At 46.9% G+C, this 19,706-nt stretch overlaps 1 protein-coding gene across 1 annotated transcript in view; it reads left to right on the top strand.

The window, feature by feature from the left end:
* The window catches only part of AMDHD1 (amidohydrolase domain containing 1), a 30,262-nt gene extending 11,974 nt beyond the window's left edge, over nt 1–18,288 (top strand). Inside the window, exons 4-9 of the mRNA XM_039495425.1 lie at nt 7,907–8,184; nt 12,936–13,161; nt 14,146–14,270; nt 16,760–16,853; nt 17,274–17,434; nt 17,858–18,288. Coding sequence (XP_039351359.1) covers nt 7,907–8,184; nt 12,936–13,161; nt 14,146–14,270; nt 16,760–16,853; nt 17,274–17,434; nt 17,858–17,963 — 990 coding nt within the window. The 3' untranslated portion in view covers nt 17,964–18,288. The remainder of the gene's footprint in view (nt 1–7,906; nt 8,185–12,935; nt 13,162–14,145; nt 14,271–16,759; nt 16,854–17,273; nt 17,435–17,857) is intronic.
* The last annotated feature ends 1,418 nt before the right edge of the window (nt 18,289–19,706 follow it).

Raw genomic sequence — 19,706 nt, 5'->3', positions numbered from 1 at the left:
CAGTCCTCCTCAGGGTACCGGGCCGGGGAAGGCTCGGCCAGTCCTCCTCAGGGTACCGGGCTCGGGGAAGGCTCGGCCAGTCCTCCTCAGGGTACCGGGCTCGGGGAAGGCTCGACCAGTCCTCCTCAGGGTACCGGGCTCGGAGAAGGCTCGGTCCAACAGGAGTTCGGTCAGTAGCGTCTGTCCTCTCTGGCGGCCTGGCAGCAACTGAGCGCTGGGCCTGGGCCTTTATACTTCTTGTCCCGCCCCTTGACTTCCGGGTTGCGGGGACAGGTGGCAGTGGCTCCGCCCACTGAGGCGGCTGTTCTGGCTCGGCCCTCTCAGGTGCGGCTGGGAGCCAGGCTGCCTCACTACACGGCCCCCACCCCTCAAGGCTGGCTCCCGTGCAGCGGGGCCAGCCCCTTCCATAACCCCCAGACGGGAGAGGAAGTCCGCATTTGCGTGGTCCTTCCCGGCCCTATGACGAACAGTGAAGGCATAGGGCTGCAGTGCCAAGTACCACTGCTGCAGCCGCATATTATGGTCCTTCATGCGGGCCAACCACTGGAGGGCGGAGTGGTCGGTGACCAAGGTGAAGGGGGCTCCCAGGATGTAGTACCGCAGGGCTTCACAGGCCCACTTCATGGCGAGGGCTTCCTTTTCGACCACCGCATAGTTTTTCTCTCGGGGGAACAGCTTCCGGCTGATGTAAAGAACCGGATGCTCTTCCCTCTCTACCTCTTGGGAAAGGACGGCCCCGAGTCCCACCTCCGAGGCGTCCGTCTGTAAGACAAATGTCCGGTTGAAATCGGGACTGTACAAGACCGACTCGCTGCAGAGGCTCGTCTTGAGTGTCTGAAAGGCCTCGTCGCACTCGCGGGTCCATTTCACCTGCCGCGGGCTGTCCTTCATCAGGAGCCCCGATAAGGGGGCGGCAATCGCCGCGAATTGGGGAATAAATTGTCGATAATATCCCGCCAAGCCCAGAAACTGGTGTACCTGGCATTTTGTGGCGGGCAGGGGGCAGGTTGCGATGGCCTGGACCTTGCCTACCAAGGGTTTTACCTGCCCATGCCCGATAGTGTACCCCAGGTACGTAGTCTCTTGCCAGCCAATGCGGCATTTCTTCAGGTTGGCTGTTAGTCCGGCTGTCCACAAGGATCTCAGGACGGCTGCGACCCTTTCTAGGTGGTTCTCCCACCCAGGACTGTAAATGACCACGTCATCTAGATAGGCGGCAACGTAGTCCTGATGTGGCTGGAGGAGACGGTCCATCAGGTCCTGAAACATGGCCGGAGCCCCGTGGAGGCCGAAGGGCATCCGGGTAAATTGGTACAGGCCCGTGGGGGTGGCAAACGCGGTCTTCTCCCTGGAGGCTGGGTTCCAGGGGCATCTGCCAGTACCCCTTACTTAGGTTGAGGGTGGTAATATAGCGGGCCTCTCCTAACCGGGCCAACAGCTCATCTATCCGAGGCATGGGATACACATCAAACTTGGAGATGGCATTAACACGCCTGAAGTCGATGCAGAACCGTTGTGAGCCGTCGGGCTTCAGTACCAGCACTACTGGGCTCCGCCACTCGCTTTGTGATGGTTCAATCACCCCCAAGTCCAGCATAGCCCGTACCTCCTCCTCAACTACCCGCCTCCGGTGATACGGCAAAGGCCTGGTCGTGCCCCGGATCACCATTCCAGGCTCAGTCTGGATCCTGTGATGTACCAGGGTAGTGAATCCCGGTTGGGCCGTGAAGGTGCGGGAGAAGGCTCGCAGGAGGCACCGGGTCTGTTTGAGTTGTTCCTCTGTTAGGGTCTCCCCAAGCTGGGGTTCCCCAGGGTCCTTGGTATGGGTTACCTGGGGTCCTAGCTCCGGTTCTGGTGAGTAGGGGTTAATCAGAAGACCTTCTCGTTCCCGCCAGGGCTTGAGGAGGTTGACGTGGTACCACTAGATCTTCTTTCTCCGGTCCGGCTGGTTGACTTCATATGTAACCGGACCTACCTTCCAGACCACTTCATATGGCCCTTGCCACCAGGCCAGAATCTTCGATTCGCCAGAGGGAAGGAGGAGTAATACCCGGTCTCCAGGTTGAAATTCCCGGGTCTGTGCGTCCCGGTTATACGTCTGGGCCTGCGCGTGTTGGGCGGCTTTCAAATTCTCTCGTGCCAGGGCCCCCGCCTGCGTAAGGCGCTCCTGGAGCTGGAGCACTTACTTTAAGAGACCCTGGGCTGGTGATGGGGCTTGCTCCCACGTTTCCCTCATGAGGTCCAGCAGGCCCCGAGGTCGACAGCCGTACAGCAGTTCAAAGGGTGAGAACTTGGTCGATGACTGGGGGACTTCGCATACCGCCAGGAGCAGGGGTGGAAGTAGCTGGTCCCATTGGCGGAGGTCCTCCTGAGGAAACCTACGCAACATGTCCTTCAGCATCCGGTTGAATCTCTCAACCAGCCAATTGGTCTGGGGATGATAGACGGATGTCCGCAGTTGCTTTATCCCCAGGAGTTCGCACACTTGCTGGAGCAGCCGTGAAGTAAAGTTGGTCCCCTGATCCGTGAGGATCTCCCGGGGCAGGCCGACGCGGGCGAAGACCTTCACCAGCTCAGCTGCGATGGTGCAGGCTGTGATGTTCCAGAGAGGGATTGCTTCGGGGAATCTGGTAGCATACTCCATTATAACTAAGATATATTGAAACCCCGCACTGCTCTTGGGGAGAGGCTCCACCAGGTCCATAGCCACGTGCTCAAAGAGGTTCTCAATTAAAGGCATCGGAACCAGCGGTGCCTTGGGAGTCCGTGCGGGGGCGGCCAACTGGCATTCCGGGCAAGAATTACAATAATTCTTTACCTCCTGGTGTACCCCTGGCCAGAAGAAGCGCCCCAGTATCTGAGCCAGCGTCTTCTCGTGACCGAGGTGTCCGGCTGCTGGGACGTTGTGGGCCAGCTTCATGACCGCCTGGTGGTGACACAGGGGCACGAGGAGTTGAGTCCGGGTATTCCCCGTGTGGGGGTCCCTCTCAACGCGATACAGGCGCTCCTGCCGCAGCTCAAAGTGCGGCCACTGCACCGCTCGATTTGGGTCGAGGACAGTCCCATCCACGGTGGCCAGTTGGTCGTATGCCCGTTTGAGTGTGGGGTCGACCCGTTGATCCCGGCAAAAATCCATGGGTGCCGAGGGATCCTCCCCCACGCCTGGGGAAGCATCTTCAGGTCCTCCCGTTGGGTTGGTGGGGTCGGGGTCTTCCTCGGTCTCTGGGGCCTCCCCTTCCAAGGCTGGCGTGACCTGCGGGCTGCCCTCAGCGTGGCGGCGTAGGACTGCTGGAAACTCGGGCCAGTCCCGACCCAGGATCACCGGGTACGCCAGCCGCGGAGCGAGTCCCACTATCATCAGCCGGGTGACCCCATCAATGGTCAGTTGGGCCCTGGTACTTGGGTAGGGCCATATGTCCCCGTGTATGCACTGCAGCTGAATCTTCCCCAGGCGGTTGTCAGGCTGAGGGCCTACGTTTTGGCAGACCAGCGTCTGGCCGTAGCCTGAATCGAGGAGGGCCACTGTCGGGTGTCCCTCAATGACTACGGGCACAGTGATCTTGGCCGCTTGCGAACGCCGGGCACGGCCTTCCCCTGAGTAAACTTGGCCAAAGGTACACTCCAGTCCTGGGAAGTCCCGCTGTAAATGGCCATGCTCTCCGCAGGAGAAACAGGGCCCCAGGTCCGCCCGTCCCGTCCGTGACCGGGTCCCGGTGTTACCTCCAGGCGGGTTCCGGTAGTCTTCTCTTGCCGCGGGAGCCGGGGTCCGAGCGGGTCTACCGGAGGACGCTGCGGCGTGGGTCCGGGTTTCGGCCCCCCAGGAGGAAACTCGTAAGTCCATCCGGGTGGGCATCCCCTTCTTCTTGGGGTTGGGGCGCTCCGTCCCTGGTGGGGCTGCCCGGGCAGCCGGACCCAGCGGAGCTTCAGCCGCGAGGAAGTCTTCCATTAGTGTAACAGCGGCGGCCACTGTCGCCGGCCTATGCCGGAGGACCCAGGCTCTTCCGCGCGGCGGGAGAATGTGGGCGAACTGCTCAAGTACCACCTGTTCCATTAGCTCCTCCGACGTCCGACGTTCGGGCTGCAACCACCGTTTGCAGGTCTCTCGAAGCTCCTGGGCCACCATCCGAGGCTGGACCCCCGGGGAATAAGTCAGGCTTCTGAACCGCTGTCGGGAAGTCTCTGGACTCACATCCAGGGCGTCCAGAATGGCAGTTTTCACCTGGCTGTAATCCTGGGCTGCCTCCACCAACAGGCCTCGATAGACCATCTGGGCAGTCCCAGTCAAGTACGGGGCCAGGATGGTAGCCCATTGGTCCTGGGCCCATCCCGCGACGACTGCCACCCGCTCGAACGTGACAAGAAAGGCTTCGGGGTCATCGCCAGGTCCCATCTTCGTCAGCCAAATCGGGGGGCTGGGCCGTGGGGCCCCTGCTGGGACTCCTGGCTGGGGTTCCCCAGGTCGGTCCAGCGCCGCCGCGAGCTGCTGGATACATTGCCACTGGAAGTCCTGGTGTTGGGTAACCAGGTTTTGAAGTAGCTGGTGCTGTTGGGTCCCTAGCTGCTCTACGAGCTGCTGCTGCTGTTGGAGCTGTGCGGCGTGCTGCTCCTGTTGCTGCCGCAACTGGGCCGCCTGCTGTTGCTCCTGGTGCTCCGTCACCAGGGCCAAGAGCTGGGACAGATCCATCTCTCTGTCGGGAGGTCTCTCTCCCCCGGCCCCCTTCTCACTGGTGTCGAGAGCTCGCGCCCACATCCTGGGCGGAACTCCTCAGAGAAGGCACCACGTGTAAGAGTCTGGTGTGGGGGCTTGGCCCTCTCAGGTGTGGCTGGGAGCCAGGCCGCCTCACTACGCGAGGCTAGGAAGCAGTTCAATCTCCAGAGTCCGAGCCCTAGGTCAGGGCGAGGCAGTAAATAGTAGTACATGGGCTCATGCCCTCAGACAGGGCTGAGCCAAACCAACAGTAGTTAAGGCCCCAGCCCTAGGCCAGGGCGGGGCAACAAACAGTAGTTCGTAGGCTCAGACCGTCAGGCAGGGGCTGAGCAAACAAAGTCAGTAACACCCAAGCCCTAGGTCAGGGCGGGGCAACAAGCAATAGTTCAGAGGCTCAGGTCCTCAGGCAGGAGCTGAGCAAATACACAGCAGTTCAGGGGCTCAGGTCCTCAGGCAGGAGCTGAGCAACACTGGTAAGTCCAGGCTTCTAGGCCTGAGTGTGGGTGTGAGGGGGAGACTGCCACCCGTGAGTGGGGTGGCAGGGGGGACACAGGCCCCCCCACTCCACTGTGTCCCAGCCCGGGGCCCTAACAGCGACAGTTAGTCTGCTGCTGTGTCGGTGGAGTCCTGACCGCAACACACTGACATTGGCTCGAAGTCGGCTGTAGCCAGACTGGGGTCGGCTACCCCCGGGCTACTTCCCATCTCCCCCTCCATTGGTACCTGCGCATCTCTCGCGTCCTCCGCCGTGTCCCAGACCATGGGCTCCTCGGGGCGCTGACTAGGTCGCGCTGCTCCTCAGGACGCGGGGCGAGGGGACGCTCAGGCAGCTCCTCGGGGTACCGGGCTCGGGGAAGGCTCGACCAGTCCTCCTCAGGGTACCGGGCTCGGAGAAGGCTCGGTCCAACAGGAGCTCGGTCAGTAGCGTCTGTCCTCTCCGGTGGCCTGGCAGCAACTGAGCGCTGGGCCCGGGCCTTTATACTTCCTGTCCCGCCCCTTGACTTCCGGGTTGCGGGGACAGGCGGCAGTGGCTCCGCCCACTGAGGTGGCTGTTCTGGCTCGGCCCTCTCAGGTGTGGCTGGGAGCCAGGCCGCCTCTCTACAGTGAGGAAAATGAGAATGAAAAAAGAAAATGAAGGGATTAAAGAAATGAAAACATAATATAAACGGTAAAATTATTTTATTTACTCATACACCTAGAATTTGTTTCTGACGTAACCCAAATGGGGGTATGGGATAGAGATGAGAGCCTAGGGTGGATTGCCAAAAGTTTGCATTATGGATGGGGAGGTTGGAAATCCCAAGTGGACATGGTCGAGTCTGTATAGGATGGAGGAAATGCGAGCACCTGAATGGCTTTGGAACAAAATGTTTCCAGCTCTGCAGTGCTTGCTGTTTCTGTGGCATGTTTTGTTTTTGGAATATCAGTGTATGATTTCAAATTGGGGGTGGGGTTGAGGGTTAATTTATGGCTGTTCAGCTATATGTTACTGAGATTGTAAGGTCTTCGGGGCAGGAACTGTCTCTTACTCTGTTTGTACAGGGTCTAGCACAGTGCAGCTCCGTTCTCTGTTGGCCTACAGGAAACAGTGTAATAAACATGATTAATATTTAATAATAGGGGGTGTCACAGCGGGCATGGTGGCACGCACCTGTAATCCCAGCTACTTGGGAAGCTGAGGCTGGCGGATCGCTCAGGGGTTCTGGGCTGAAGTGCGCTGTGCCAATCGGGCATCTGGTGCCACTGACAGCCTGGCCAGCGGGTGGCTGAGGGACTGGCTAGAACACAAATGACATGTTGTGATTGGGCACTCTCTTTGTGAGATCTAATGGATCAACCAATCAAGCTGAATAAGGGTGTCATGCGATGCTGTTAAAAGAGAGATGATTGATGCTATGTAATTGATCCCATGAAAGGGAAAGACAGGGAGGGATAATTTAATCATGATACAGCCTGGCATCACGAGATGGTGAAAGGGCCTCCTATGACTTTATCCTAACTTGAGTCCCCTCCAAAATCCTAAAGCTGGTCCTTCTAAAAAATGATAATGCTCAGGTAATACAACTGCTGGGTAAAATCATGTCTATGGTAAAATAGACAACAAAACTGATAGTAATAACTACTTTGGGTAGGCAAAGTCCAGTTCATTGTGTCTTCTTTCTTCCTTCCTCCCTTCCCCTTGTTCCCTTTTTAAAAACCACACAAGTTACAATGTGATATGCATTCTAGGTTTTGCCTTTAAATCTGCATTAAGAAAGGGGATTTGATGTTCTAAAGTGGTGTTTCTCAACCTTTTAGGTACCAGGGACCAGCTTGCTCACTTCCTAAACTGTATCAGGGAGATCTCAAGGACCGGCACCGGTCTCTATAGACTGGTTGTTGAGAAATGCTGTTCTAAATTACATCACTCCTTTCTGCAACTCTTCTGTCTCTGGAGATGGTTCTGTGCAACCTAAGCATCAGACACAGTCCTGCCCTCCTACAATGGACACTCTTGTCCCAGTTTTCTGGCTGGTGGCCTAGAACAGGCTGTGTTAAATCCAACTGAATGCACAACTGGGAGGAAATACTTATTTCAGCACTGAAATAGGTTTTTGTTTTGGTTTTTTTTGCAGCATGACATCACTGCCAGAGTCTTTTGGGGGCCAGATTCAGCACCGATGCAGGGAACTTGTCTCCCTATTTAGTCCCCTATATGATCTAAGGCAACCACGAGTGCTGCCCTTGCTTGTGCCACGGCAGTGGGACAGAATTTCTAGGTCACTAGCCCACCCCAAAACACCAGCTGCTCCAGTTGGTGCAGTTGACCATAGAGCTGTCTCTGAGGCTCTGGTAGACAGTCTCCTGCCATGGAGGTATTCCTGTGCATTGCTTTGGCTGGCACAAAGGGGCCACGGCCCAGGGGTGAATTTCCCTGTTACCTTTTCTCATCAACTTCATCTCCACTTCAGTTCCTTTTTTCCCCATAAAAATGAATTTGTGATGGCAGGCCAGACTAGGGCTGATAACCACTTCCGGACTCAGGGAAAGGAAATCTTCAGGAAGATCCCTTTATGAAGTTTCACCCTCATAGTTCCATCACTGGGATGGTTTTTTTTCTGTCCCCTCGCCACTGTGGATTAGGCCAGATGCAACCCACAGAATCTCTTGAAGAAGGTGAATAGAATACTCATGTTTAAAAGAGAATTTTGTTTTTAGCTGGCAGGTGCTTCCTACATGGATATTCATCAAGCTGGAGGGGGAATACATTTTACTGTGGAACACACCCAGAAAGCCTCAGAAGAGGAGCTGTTCAATACTTTCAGACACCGACTGCTGCGTATGCTCAGAGCAGGAACCACTTTGGTCGAATGCAAGAGTGGATATGGTTTAAACCTAGAAACCGAACTTAAAATGCTCAGGGTGATTGAACAGGCTAGACGGTTACTGGATAGCAACATTTCCTCTACGTACTGTGGAGCTCATTCTGTGCCTAAGTAATGTGATTTATTTTTTTCTTGTTCTTTTAAACAATATTACTCTCATATTATTTCATAAAACATGAGTGCAGCTCCTGAGTGAATAAAACTACGAATTGGTGGCAGATTATACAGAAATAAATGAGGAGCAACAGTGCCAGGTGGGGGGTGAAGGAAGCTGCAGCAGAATTTGGCTTCCTCACACAGTTTATTTGGTGGTTTTGAGGGTTCATTTTTTGTTCTCCCCAAAATGGCAACAAAGTGTACAGTATTAGAAATAACAGCATTCAACAGAGTAATGCTTTCCTACACTGAACGTAGAAGTAAGTGAGGGAGCGTCCTGGTGTGGTAGTGGTCAGTTATGAAAAAAGCCAGACTATAAGGTTTAAACAGAAATCGACTGGATTCAGCCAATGGGCATGTAGCCATCCTTTGCGGTTACCCACTTCAAGCTGTATGGAAGTTTTCAGGAACTCCTTTTCAGAAAGTCTTTCTGCTTGAATTTGCTACTGCCATCAGGCCTTAAGCTATCTGTTTTTCATTTTAACCAGCTAAGAGAAAACAATATTATAATACTTAATCATCAGAAATTTTAGTATAACAACAACTTGATGTGCTTCTATTCAACCAGTTAAGCACTGTATCCTGTGAGTGAGTGTGAGCCCAGCATTTAGGTGTTACTGTCAGGAAGCACACTCTGGTTATCTAAATAATCAGACTATTAGCACACATTCTGGTAGGTCAAGAGAGGTCCAACTGTAGTATATTAACAAAACAACCCACTCTTTCTCCTTTAGTAGCTTTTTTTAAAATATATTTTTATTTCCAGTGAAAAAGATAGCTACTTGGGTTTATGAAATTTCACTATATTACGGAGTTAATGTCTTAAAGAATGACAGCAGATGTCCTGGACAAATGCTCTTGGACAAATAAAAGTAGCACATTTTGACAAACTGAGAAGTGGGCCTGGTGAAAAACAGACATGTAACACAAGAATGCATAAAACTGTAGAAATCATGTACAACAGTGTCCTAAAATGATGCACTTCCAAGAGCTCACTGCACAACAGCACCTACCCATCTCCCATTACATTCATGTCAGTTTCTCCTGCTTTTATCAATGATTAACCTATTTCTCCTAGGTTTAGTATGTTCTTAAATTTCTCATAAGAAGTTTTTAAGGGGGGGGGTAATTTTATTTTTTTTAATCAGAATTTTTAAACCAATTTTTTTTTCAGTTTCTCTTCGGTGGGTTTTTTGGTGTTTGTTTTTAAACCTGGAGAATTTTGACCAAAATGGTCAAAGCGACATTTTTTGTCAAAAACATTTTTTTAAACAAAATAATTTCAAGCAGCTCTAAAAATTAATCAGCAATAGTTTACCTCAGAATACACCAGGTGTTATGCAGATATGAACTCTCATTGTCAACATAGGCATGGTCTACACTGGGGGGGGGGGGTTGATCTAAGGTATGCAACTTCAGCTATGCGAATAGCGTAGCTGAAGTAGAAAGCGAAGTTTGCTGCCTGCCTCACAGTCACAGACGGATCGACGTCCGCGGCTCCCTCTCATCCCGCCCGCGCCGCGTGGGTGGTGGAGTTCGGGTCGATGGATTGGTTGGAGTTCATATATCGATATCTAGATGAGACGCGATATATCGAACTCCGAGAAATCGATTGCTACCCGCCGATATGGCGGGTAGTGAAGACATACCCATAGTTTCAGCCTCAGGGCCTGATTCTGCTCTTATGATGTAAATCAGGTCTAACTTCAACGAAATCAGTGAAGATACACTGCTGTAAACCAGAAGAGAATCAATCAAGCCCTGAGTTTCAGAAATCAGAAAATCATCAACTTTTAATTGCCTGAAGCCAAATCAGTATATGGCACAGTCTATGGTGACTCAATTTTGTAGGGTAACCAGATAGCAACTGTGAAAAAATGGGACAGGGGATGAGGGGTAATAGGCACCTATATAAGAAAAAGTCCCAAAAAATGGGACTGTCCCTTTAAAAATGGGACATCTGGTCACCCTACAGTTTTGGCTTCTTAAGAGTTTCCTCAGTTCTGTTTACAATTCAGTGCCTCTAGAAATTTCCAGGTTGGAATTCTGCAGGTCTTCTCAGGTCCAGACCTCAAATGCTTTAGACCCTCTGTATACACATAAAAGGATATTCTGTAAGTGATTTTTAGTGGCGGTTAAAATTATTGTCTTCCAAGACATCTATCTCAGTTCATGCCATGTTTCTTTCATAGTTAGAAGGGAGGGAGAAGGGTCAGGTAGTCAGCCCCCTGCTCCCCTGCTCAACAGACCCCCATTCCCCCCCCCCCCCCCTCCCCCCCCCCTCCCCCATTGAACTGACACACAAACCCTGGGTTAGCCAGGCCAATCACCAAACCACTATCCTCTCCCCCCCAATTAAAAATGATGCCTCTCATGGCTCTCTGAACTCCCCTCTTGCTCTCTGACACTTAGGGTTAAACTGTGACAGGCTGGTTGGTTCATTAATAATTATGGATATATACTAACTAGAACTAGAAGAAGAAGAAAAGGAGGTTGTTGAGTCCCCCCCCGCCTTCTCACTCAGGACCAATTTTTGCCCCAGAGCCCTAGGTGGCCCCCTCAAGGATTGAACTCACAACCCTGGGTTTAGCAGGCCAATGCACAAACCACTGAGCTATTCCTCCCCCTCCTTCACCCTTATATTCCACAAAAAAAGGTGTAGTTATGTATAAATTATAGAAACTTTTAAACTTTTAAACAGAGATAAAGAACTAACCTCAAAACCACTGTCTTTATTTAAATCCTTGCACTTTTATACACATCTGTTATAAAACAGAACTTATCCTTTGCTCTAGGCACTCCTTGACCATTCTTAATTATACAGATGTAAAATAGACCACTCCTACAACACTCCTTAGGTTAATATAACCAAATCAAAATCTTATCATAAATCTTCTGACCTTAAACCATTTCAAAATCATTTTCCTTAATCCAGAGCAAAACTGTGGCATAATACCTCCTAGTGACAGTGAGAAATGCTTATTAAAACCTTCTAAAGCTGTCACAGTAGCTGTTACAATGCAATTGTGTAACATCCTGTTAAAAGTCATGTTCATGCCAGTTTCTACATTTGTGTTACTGTAGTATGAAATCACAAATTATGACCACTAATGGCAGAATCATCATCAGAGGTTCTTTGCACCAACAGTATAGCCAACTGTTGTGTTTTTATAGCAAGTCTTGCAATATTTGGTATTTTACAGGTCCCGGAATCATGAGATTCTCAGCTTTTTTCTTTTTAATTAAGTTTCCAGCCTTCATGGTTACAGAAAAAGGTTGGAAAACCATAAAGGCTCAAAACCCAGAAGGCAAATAAAAATCCACCATCTTATTTTAATCACGATTTTTAAGTCAATCTCATGATTTTTGGGATGCCTGGCTCATGATTTTTGAACATTTAGGGTCAGCAATATTTTCCAGACTGGGCAGAGCTTTGAACGTGAATTCCAGTGCTGTTTATTAGAACGATGGCAGTCTTTCAGTGTATCTGTCTGGGGACATTACAGCAAGTAGAACAAAAAGAGTGGAATCATACTGGTCTTCCCTCCCATTTCTAAAGGCTCTAGAGTTAATTTTTAATCGACCTTCCTCCACAAACTGCTGAGCCAAAGGAGGGAAAGAGAGAAGGCTGGACAAGGCAAAAGCCAAATCAACCCCAACAACTGTTTCAACAAGTGAACAAAAGAGGCAATAGGCTAGATTCTGTTCTGGTTCCCAGCCATGCAACCTCATCTGTAAATGTGAGCAGAATTTGACCCCTTTCACATTACTGCCATTGTAAAACTCCAACAGACAACTCCAAACATCAAACATATATAGCATGGTACACTGTTGTTTTTGTTTGCTTTACAGTGGCTGAATTAAGGGAAGAGATGTCACTGTAGGTCTTTAGCCTCAGTAGCCATCATTATTATTTTTCTCTCTCAAAGGTACAAAGAAATAAAAAGCCCTATATAGCTTTTTTAAAAAGGCCATTACTGACCTCCCATAGGCAATCTTCACATACCAATGGCATTCCAGAGTGGTTGTGACAGTCACAGCAGCATAGTCCCTTGCTGGAATGCCTCGATAAGACAAAACCAGCTCTCTGTGACTGTGAAGGACCTAAAAAAGAAAAAAGAGAGAGAGAGAGAGAAGTAAGTTTAAAGTCAGTTTTTTGCTGAATGCCCCTGTTAGCTTTGATATTTCAGGTCTCTACCACTCGAGTTAATGATTTTTTTAAAAAAGTGTCTGCAAGTTGCTTTTAAGGATAAAATTTAAGCAGTTCAGAATGTATAAATAGAAAAGTAGAAGATTTTTTTTTTTCAGGGCAAAAAAAATTGGTTGGCATCTAAAGAAATCTGGCATACAAATAAGAGGATATAGCATAATCCTTTAAAAAGGATATTAGAATTAAGTCATGTTTGTGTTATATGAATTACAATATTTTTCTTCTTGCATTGTTGTTTTTAAAATTTAAATAATAAACTAGGCTTAAAAGCAAGGCAGCAATTGAAGTAAAATTCAGTGGCGTAGAAATGTTCAGAAACATTATCAACAAAGATAAAAAATATATGGTCAACTGTATTTTTGTCATATGCTAAATGTCTGAGGATTTTTTCATATATACACCTTTTAAAACTAATATAATTATTACAGACATTAATTACATACAAGGTTCAAAGACTAAATCATTCTGTGTCTTTGTAACATTTTCTTTTCATTAGAGGGAAAAATGCTACTGAAGCCACAGATGACATTATCAATAACCATCTCCCTAAACTGAAGGAGCTGAACCTAAGTGGTGAAATCCATGTTAATAACATAGATGTGTTTTGTGAGAAAGGTGTCTTTGATCTGAATTGTACCAGAAGAATTCTTCAGGCTGGAAAAGAGATAGGGTTACAGATTAACTTCCATGGTGATGAACTCCATCCAATGAAATCTGCAGAGGTACTTCTTCATTCTGTATGCTTTAAGCCATTTTTGCTTTTGTCTTGCCTTTGGGAGAACTGATGCTTTGAGAGATTTACAATATTCCAAATCAATATGTTGTTCTAGAAAAGTATGATAAATAGTTTGTGAAATAAATCACAAGCACTACCAATGTGCAAAGTTGATGAGTTAAACATGTGGAACCCTTGATCTTTATTGGTAACTTGTCTACTGGCTTTTCAAATATTGACTTAGCTTATCCTCTGGTAGTGAGGTCAATTGGAAAGATGGATATCTGTGACCCTGTTCATTACTGGTACAAAGTATAGTTTTGGTACACTACTTTAAAAATATTTATTTTTTCCTCAGTCATGCAGTTCATATCTTCCCAACAGTACAGACATTCCCATTGGCAGCAGCGAATAACAGCAATTCTGTAAGGGGGTGTCAGAGTCCATATTTCGTCATCATTTGAGTAGTGCCTCCTTTTAATCCTCTCTCATTAGTCTGCCAAAGCTTAATTTTGTTGTATTTGGAGAAGATCAGTCTGGACCAATATAGAATTCTTTACAGTGGGTAGCTCTAGAATTGCATAGGTCAATTTCTCCATTTCCATAAGAATATCAGTTTCCATCAACTCTCTTCTGCACAAAACCTCTTTATAATTTTATCCATAATTGTACAATTGTTTATATTCATTGAGTCAGTTAAAATTCTGTTCAGGGCATCAGCCTGACCAGATTCTTTTGATTACAGTTAAAAAGGGGTTAATAACTTTAATAACTTCATGAAAGCTTTACTGCAGTAAAATTTGTCTTAAAATTACTTATTCTTTAGAGATCACTCTTTGAATTTTTTTAACTAGTGTTTTGTAAATAGGCCTTAGGAAGCATCCTAATGAATTTTCTGTCCAAGCAGATTGATAGTAAGAAAATAGCGTCAGTGATTCCTTGGTATCTGTTAGTAATTTTTCTGTTAAATCTTTTGTGATAATCTGCTTAGCTCGGAAGTCAACTAGGAGCCCAGGCTATAAGTCACCTGGAAGAAATTAGTGATGAAGGCATCGCTGCAATGGCAAGTGCAAAGTGTGCGGCTGTCCTTTTACCAACCACTGCCTACATGCTGAGGTAATGCCATTTTGACAGATTGGAAATGACAGCCAAAACTAACAGCAGGAGCATTCTTTGGGCTCAAGACTCTCATATTTCAGAAGGTTCTTATCTTCCTTAACTCAGTCAGGGACCACAGAAAATGGCCACACCCATAAAGGAGGCTAGATGGGCCTCCATACATCTTATTTACTATGAGGTCCCATAAAATCTAGTCAATGCCCTATTTCTGAGATGCACTCAGATGGGTCCCCAGCAACCTATCAACAATCGGTCTTAACCTATCTGATGCATTAACTAAAGCAGCTAGGCATTAACTGAAGATGTCACCTTGCAAACTGGATTTTTCAGTAATCCAAATTTTATTTGCAGTATGTACATTTGCTCATTTGTGAAAGTTTCTTCTATATCTGACTTGAGGAAATGGGCCACTTATTGCCTAACAAGCTGAAAAGGGTGCATGTAAAATTTTAGCAATTTTGTTTAATATTTTCCCAGGCAACATCAGGTATTTTCTCAAAAGCTCTGTTTGCTTTTGACAGATATTTAACATACAGATCCATAAACACCAATTAAATGGGCAACCTAAAGGGCTTGGCTACACTTGAAAGTTGCAGCGCTGGGAGTTACAGCGCTGCTCATCTAGCTGTGTAGGGACAGCGCTGGTGTGTGGCCACACTCACAGCTACCAGCGCTGGTGTGTGGCCGCATCTGCAGCGCTGTTGGGAGTGATGCATTATGGGCAGCTATCCCAGCATTCAAGTGGCAGCAACGTGCTTTTCAAAAGAGGGGGGTGGGGGTGGTGTAGTGTGACAGGAAACGGGGGGAGAGAGAGAGAGTGGATTTTTGGAGCCAACACTGTGTGTTAGCTTCCTGACTTGAAAAATCAGAAAATGTTCCCGACCCCTTAGTCTTAACTGTTAATTGCAAACAGCCTGCATCCAACGGACTCCCCGCTGTTTCCCTGCCTGCCTCATTATCTCATTTGATTGTTCACAGCCAGGTACAGATTGATCACAGCAAACAGGAGCTGTGTTTGTTTTTTAGATAAACAGCTCCGGGAGCAACAGAGCTCCGTGGAGCTCCGAGTTCACAACAAAACAAAGAGAGGCAGCATAACAAAACAAAGAGTAATTTAGTTAAAAGCATTCTGGGATATCTGCTAATACCCTGGAGGCCAATAACAGTGCTGGTGTGTGTCCACACTTGACGAGCAGCGCTGGATCACCAGCGCTGCAATCGCTACACCCCAACCAGACCAGGTGTACAGCCAGTGCTGCAGCCAGGGAGTTGCAGCGCTGGATGTGCCTTGAAGGTGTGGACGGTTACTAATTGCAGCGCTGGAAAGCCTCCACCAGCGCTGCAACTTTCAAGTGTAGCAAAGCCCTTTGTGTCCACAAGTGTATGTCTACACTGCAATCAGGAGGTGTGACTTCTCTGAGGAAGTGTGACTGCAGTGTGATAGGCGAGCCCAAGCTAGCTTTTGATTGAGCTAACACACTAAATATAGCAGTGAAGCTGCAGCAGCATGGGTGGTGGCATGGACTAGTCACCTGAGACCCTGAGGAGGTACTTGAGCAACAAGCTCAGGCTGCCACAGCTTCCCTGCTCTTGTTATTTGAGCTGGCTAGATCAAAGGTAGCTCATCTTTTCCTAAGCGTGCTGCAGCTGAACCTCCAAATTGCAATGTGGACATATCCTAAATTAACCAACAAGGAACTGAAAATCAAAACCAAACAATAGCTCCTTTGTTGGGTCAGAGAAGCATTTGAATTGGATTGTTGTGTAGCACCTTTCCATTCTCATACAAAAACTCTCTGTGATTCTGCCAAGAAGCCAAATTCAGGATTGAGGAAGTCATTTGACTAGCTAATATAGGGCCAGACCCTCAGAGGCACTTTGCACCAGAAAAAGGGTCTGGATACTGAGAAATGGGGAGTACCTCCAGTAACGTGCTCAACATCTTCACCTCCTTTTGACTTCATTGGCAGAGTAGCAGGGAGTACTTAGCACCTCACAGGATCAGGCCCCCAAAGCTCTCACTGGCTGTACTGAGAATTGTAGTTGTTCGGTAGTTCACAGGTTTGGTTCAAAGATTCCAAGCTGTGCAGCTAAATTATAGGACAACGAGCTCAGAGTTTGACCTTTGTTAGCAACTCTTTGCTCCCTCAGATCTGTGCATCCAAGAAATATGAAAGGGGGAAGGGAAGTGAAAAATGTGACCACCAGCACCTAAATGACGAGTCAGGTCTTTTATATCACTGCACTAATCTGAGAGTGGCTGCCACCAAAATTACAGCAGCTTCAAAAGCACAAGGTACCAGATTCCAGCTATAAAATCAATGGGGTGGGTAGCTGAGAGCAGAATTTGGCTTCTGGTTTCCAAAGTGATTAGTGAATCTGGTTACACCCTGTATACAAACCCAATAATACATGGAATTTTTCCTGGTGTAATTCAAAGCATAATAGCTAAATGTACTGTACTGACAAATCTATTTTTTTCCTAGACTGAAGCAACCTCAAGCGAGGAAAATGTTAAAAGAAGGGGTTATAGTTGCTCTTGGCAGTGATTTTAACCCTAATGCGTACTGTTATTCAATGGTAAGCCATTCTTAATGCATATTACTGCACACAAAATGGTTAACAGTCTTCTACTGTCACAACACACGAGTAGTTCTTGCTCACTTAAAGGGAGTCTTCTTAAAAACAAGACAGAGGATCAGATCCTCAGCTTAGATGAATTACACCTGCTGAGGATCTGACTCAGAGTATTTTCTCCAGACATGCCTCTCAGGTCAAGAGGCTCACTTTTTTCACATCTGCTTTGGGAGGCTTGGCCAGTTATGGAGGAGGAGAGAGCATCCTGTGTTCCCAGTTCTTGTTTTGGAATGGACAAGATGCAGGAGACCAGTTACCTGTCAGCCTGCTTGGGGGCTCTGGGCCTCCCCAGCATTACACAATAGGCAGATGACCTAGTTGCATTATTGGTAACTCCTGTTTTCCCCTTTATTTTTGTATTAGCCCATGGTAATGCACTTGGCCTGTGTAAACATGAAAATGTCAATGAAAGAGGCTTTAGCAGCTGCCACCATTAATGCAGCTTATGCTCTTGGAAGATCCGATATGCATGGCTCCATAGAGAATGGCAAACAGGGAGATCTCATTATCATTAATTCATCAAGGTATGTACAGTATTTAAATTGTTGTTTAAAACCTAATTTAACATAAGGGGCCTGATTCGCCACTGCATTGTGGAGTCACTTACACCTGTACTTTAGTAGCATTTTACACTGGCTTTGCACTCATTTTCAGTAGGTATAAACTCCAGTGGAGAATATGGACCAGGATTTTTAAGATTAGATACTCATAAACCCTAATACCACAACTATTTTGAAAGCACTTATTACATGGAAACAGTGCAAGGAATTCTATACTGATTTGTGCATCTGTAGCTTACTGTCTTACTATAATACTGAGACAAAGGATCAAAACACACTACTTGCTTCTCGTGATTCAGGCTGGCCAATTTGTTCAATGTATGCTCTGTATGTGATCTGCTTTTGTGAAAATATTGATATTACATAAATGTTTTACTGTCTTTTTAGATGGGAGCACTTGATTTACCAGTTTGGGGGACATCAAGAATTGATTGAGTATGTTATTGTTAAAGGAAAAGTTATCTACAAAAATGAAAGTGTTATGGGCTATTAAGTACTTACTGAAAGACGGTGATAATTTAGAAGGATATTAACATGAAAACGATACTGAAGGGTTTCAGTTACCCAAGAGCAACAGACAACTTGGATTTATATTTTACTGGTACATTATTTGTATGCTCAGCTTACTTGCTCTATATTGAAATAAACTTTACTAAGCGTTTCCACTCAACCCTTGGTCATAGCAAATGCAAACCTATTATTTATACCTTTAACATAAGACATTCTTGAAACAGAGACATGGAACAAAGAGAACAAAAAAACCCTACAAAGGCAATGAGCTAGTGTTCAGATTCAGGTCAAATTTATAGGCTAGAGTGGAGGTCAAAGGGTTAATCCAGGATAAAGTTTGGAATCAATGCTGCCAAAATCTTGCAAGCAGTTCTCATAGGCGGTAAACCGCACATGCAGGAGTCTTGTGAGCTCAGCTGATGTCTGAATATTTGTCACGTTGAAAGTCAGAAAAAGATTTCCACAATCTTGGGACAGACTTTCCCAAAACAGCTGTTCTGATGTACTTTAGGCTGGATCTGAACTGAAATACATGTTTGTGAATGCTGACCTGAGTTTATAAGCCTTTTGTGATAGTGGATTGATCATGAATATAATAATCCTCCAACTCAGGCTAATTTTAAGTGGTTTGAAGGTTTGGATTTCCTTTGTGAGGGCATCTTTCCCTTCCTCTTTGTATGTTTCGGTGGCTTGCATACTCATTTGGAGACATTTACAAACTATTATATCCTATCATACCTCCATCTGCAACTTCAAGACCTTTGTGTGGCTTCTCCATATAAAAAATACGCACATACATGCTCCATGTTCGCCCCTCACATAGACTACAGTATGTAGAGGAGAGGGCAATACAGCCAGCAGTCTAAACCAGGAGTAGGCAACCTATGGCACGTGTGCCAAAGGCGGCACGCGAGCTGATTTTCAGTGGCACTCACACTGGCTGGGTCCTGGCCACTGGTCCAAGGGGCTCTGCATTTTAATTTAATTTTAAATGAAGCTTCTTAAACATTTTTAAATCTTTATTTACTTTACATACAACAATAGTTTAGTTATATATTATAGACATAGAAAGAGACCTTCTAAAAACGTTAAAATGTATTACTGGCATGTGAAACCTTAAATTAGAGTGAATAAATGAAGACTCGGCCCACCACTTCTGAAAGGTTGCTGACCCCTGGTCTAAGCCATCATATGCATAGCATGTGGTTTTCTTCCCTCCAATATTTGCTATCACTAGGGCTCTACCGCTAATTTGACTGATCAAATATTCAGTATCTGCAGAGTGAAAAGGTCTCAGTTTTGTTAATAAGATAACGTATGAAAGTAAGTGAATAGTTTACAAGTCTACGGAGCTGTAATGTTATTTATAAAAGGCAATTACAAGGACAGCCTTTCAGAGACTAGTTCTTTATCATTAATGAGGCCAATCACATTTTGAGCAGCGTGTAAATATTTGAAACCCACCACAAACATGAATCGTTAACCCTTATTATGAACCTCTGATCTGTCAGAGCCTTGAGTTTTCTATTTACTTCAAAAAATACGTAAGCCCCAGTGAAGTGTGTCATATTCCTTTGTCCTAATTTTATTCAAGCCAGAAAAGCCAACTAAATAAATTTGTGTAATAATTTAACGACATGCCTATCACTAGACATTCTTCACTGCAAGCAGATGTTATACCAGTTGTGGGTGTGGACCTCAGTGTAACACCTGTGCTCTCCCACAG

This window comes from Mauremys reevesii, linkage group 1, assembly GCF_016161935.1.
Source record: "Mauremys reevesii isolate NIE-2019 linkage group 1, ASM1616193v1, whole genome shotgun sequence".
Classification (NCBI taxonomy): Eukaryota; Metazoa; Chordata; order Testudines; family Geoemydidae; genus Mauremys; species Mauremys reevesii.
Note: the sequence above shows the minus strand (reverse complement) of the source record. Positions and strands in the feature narration are given on the sequence as shown.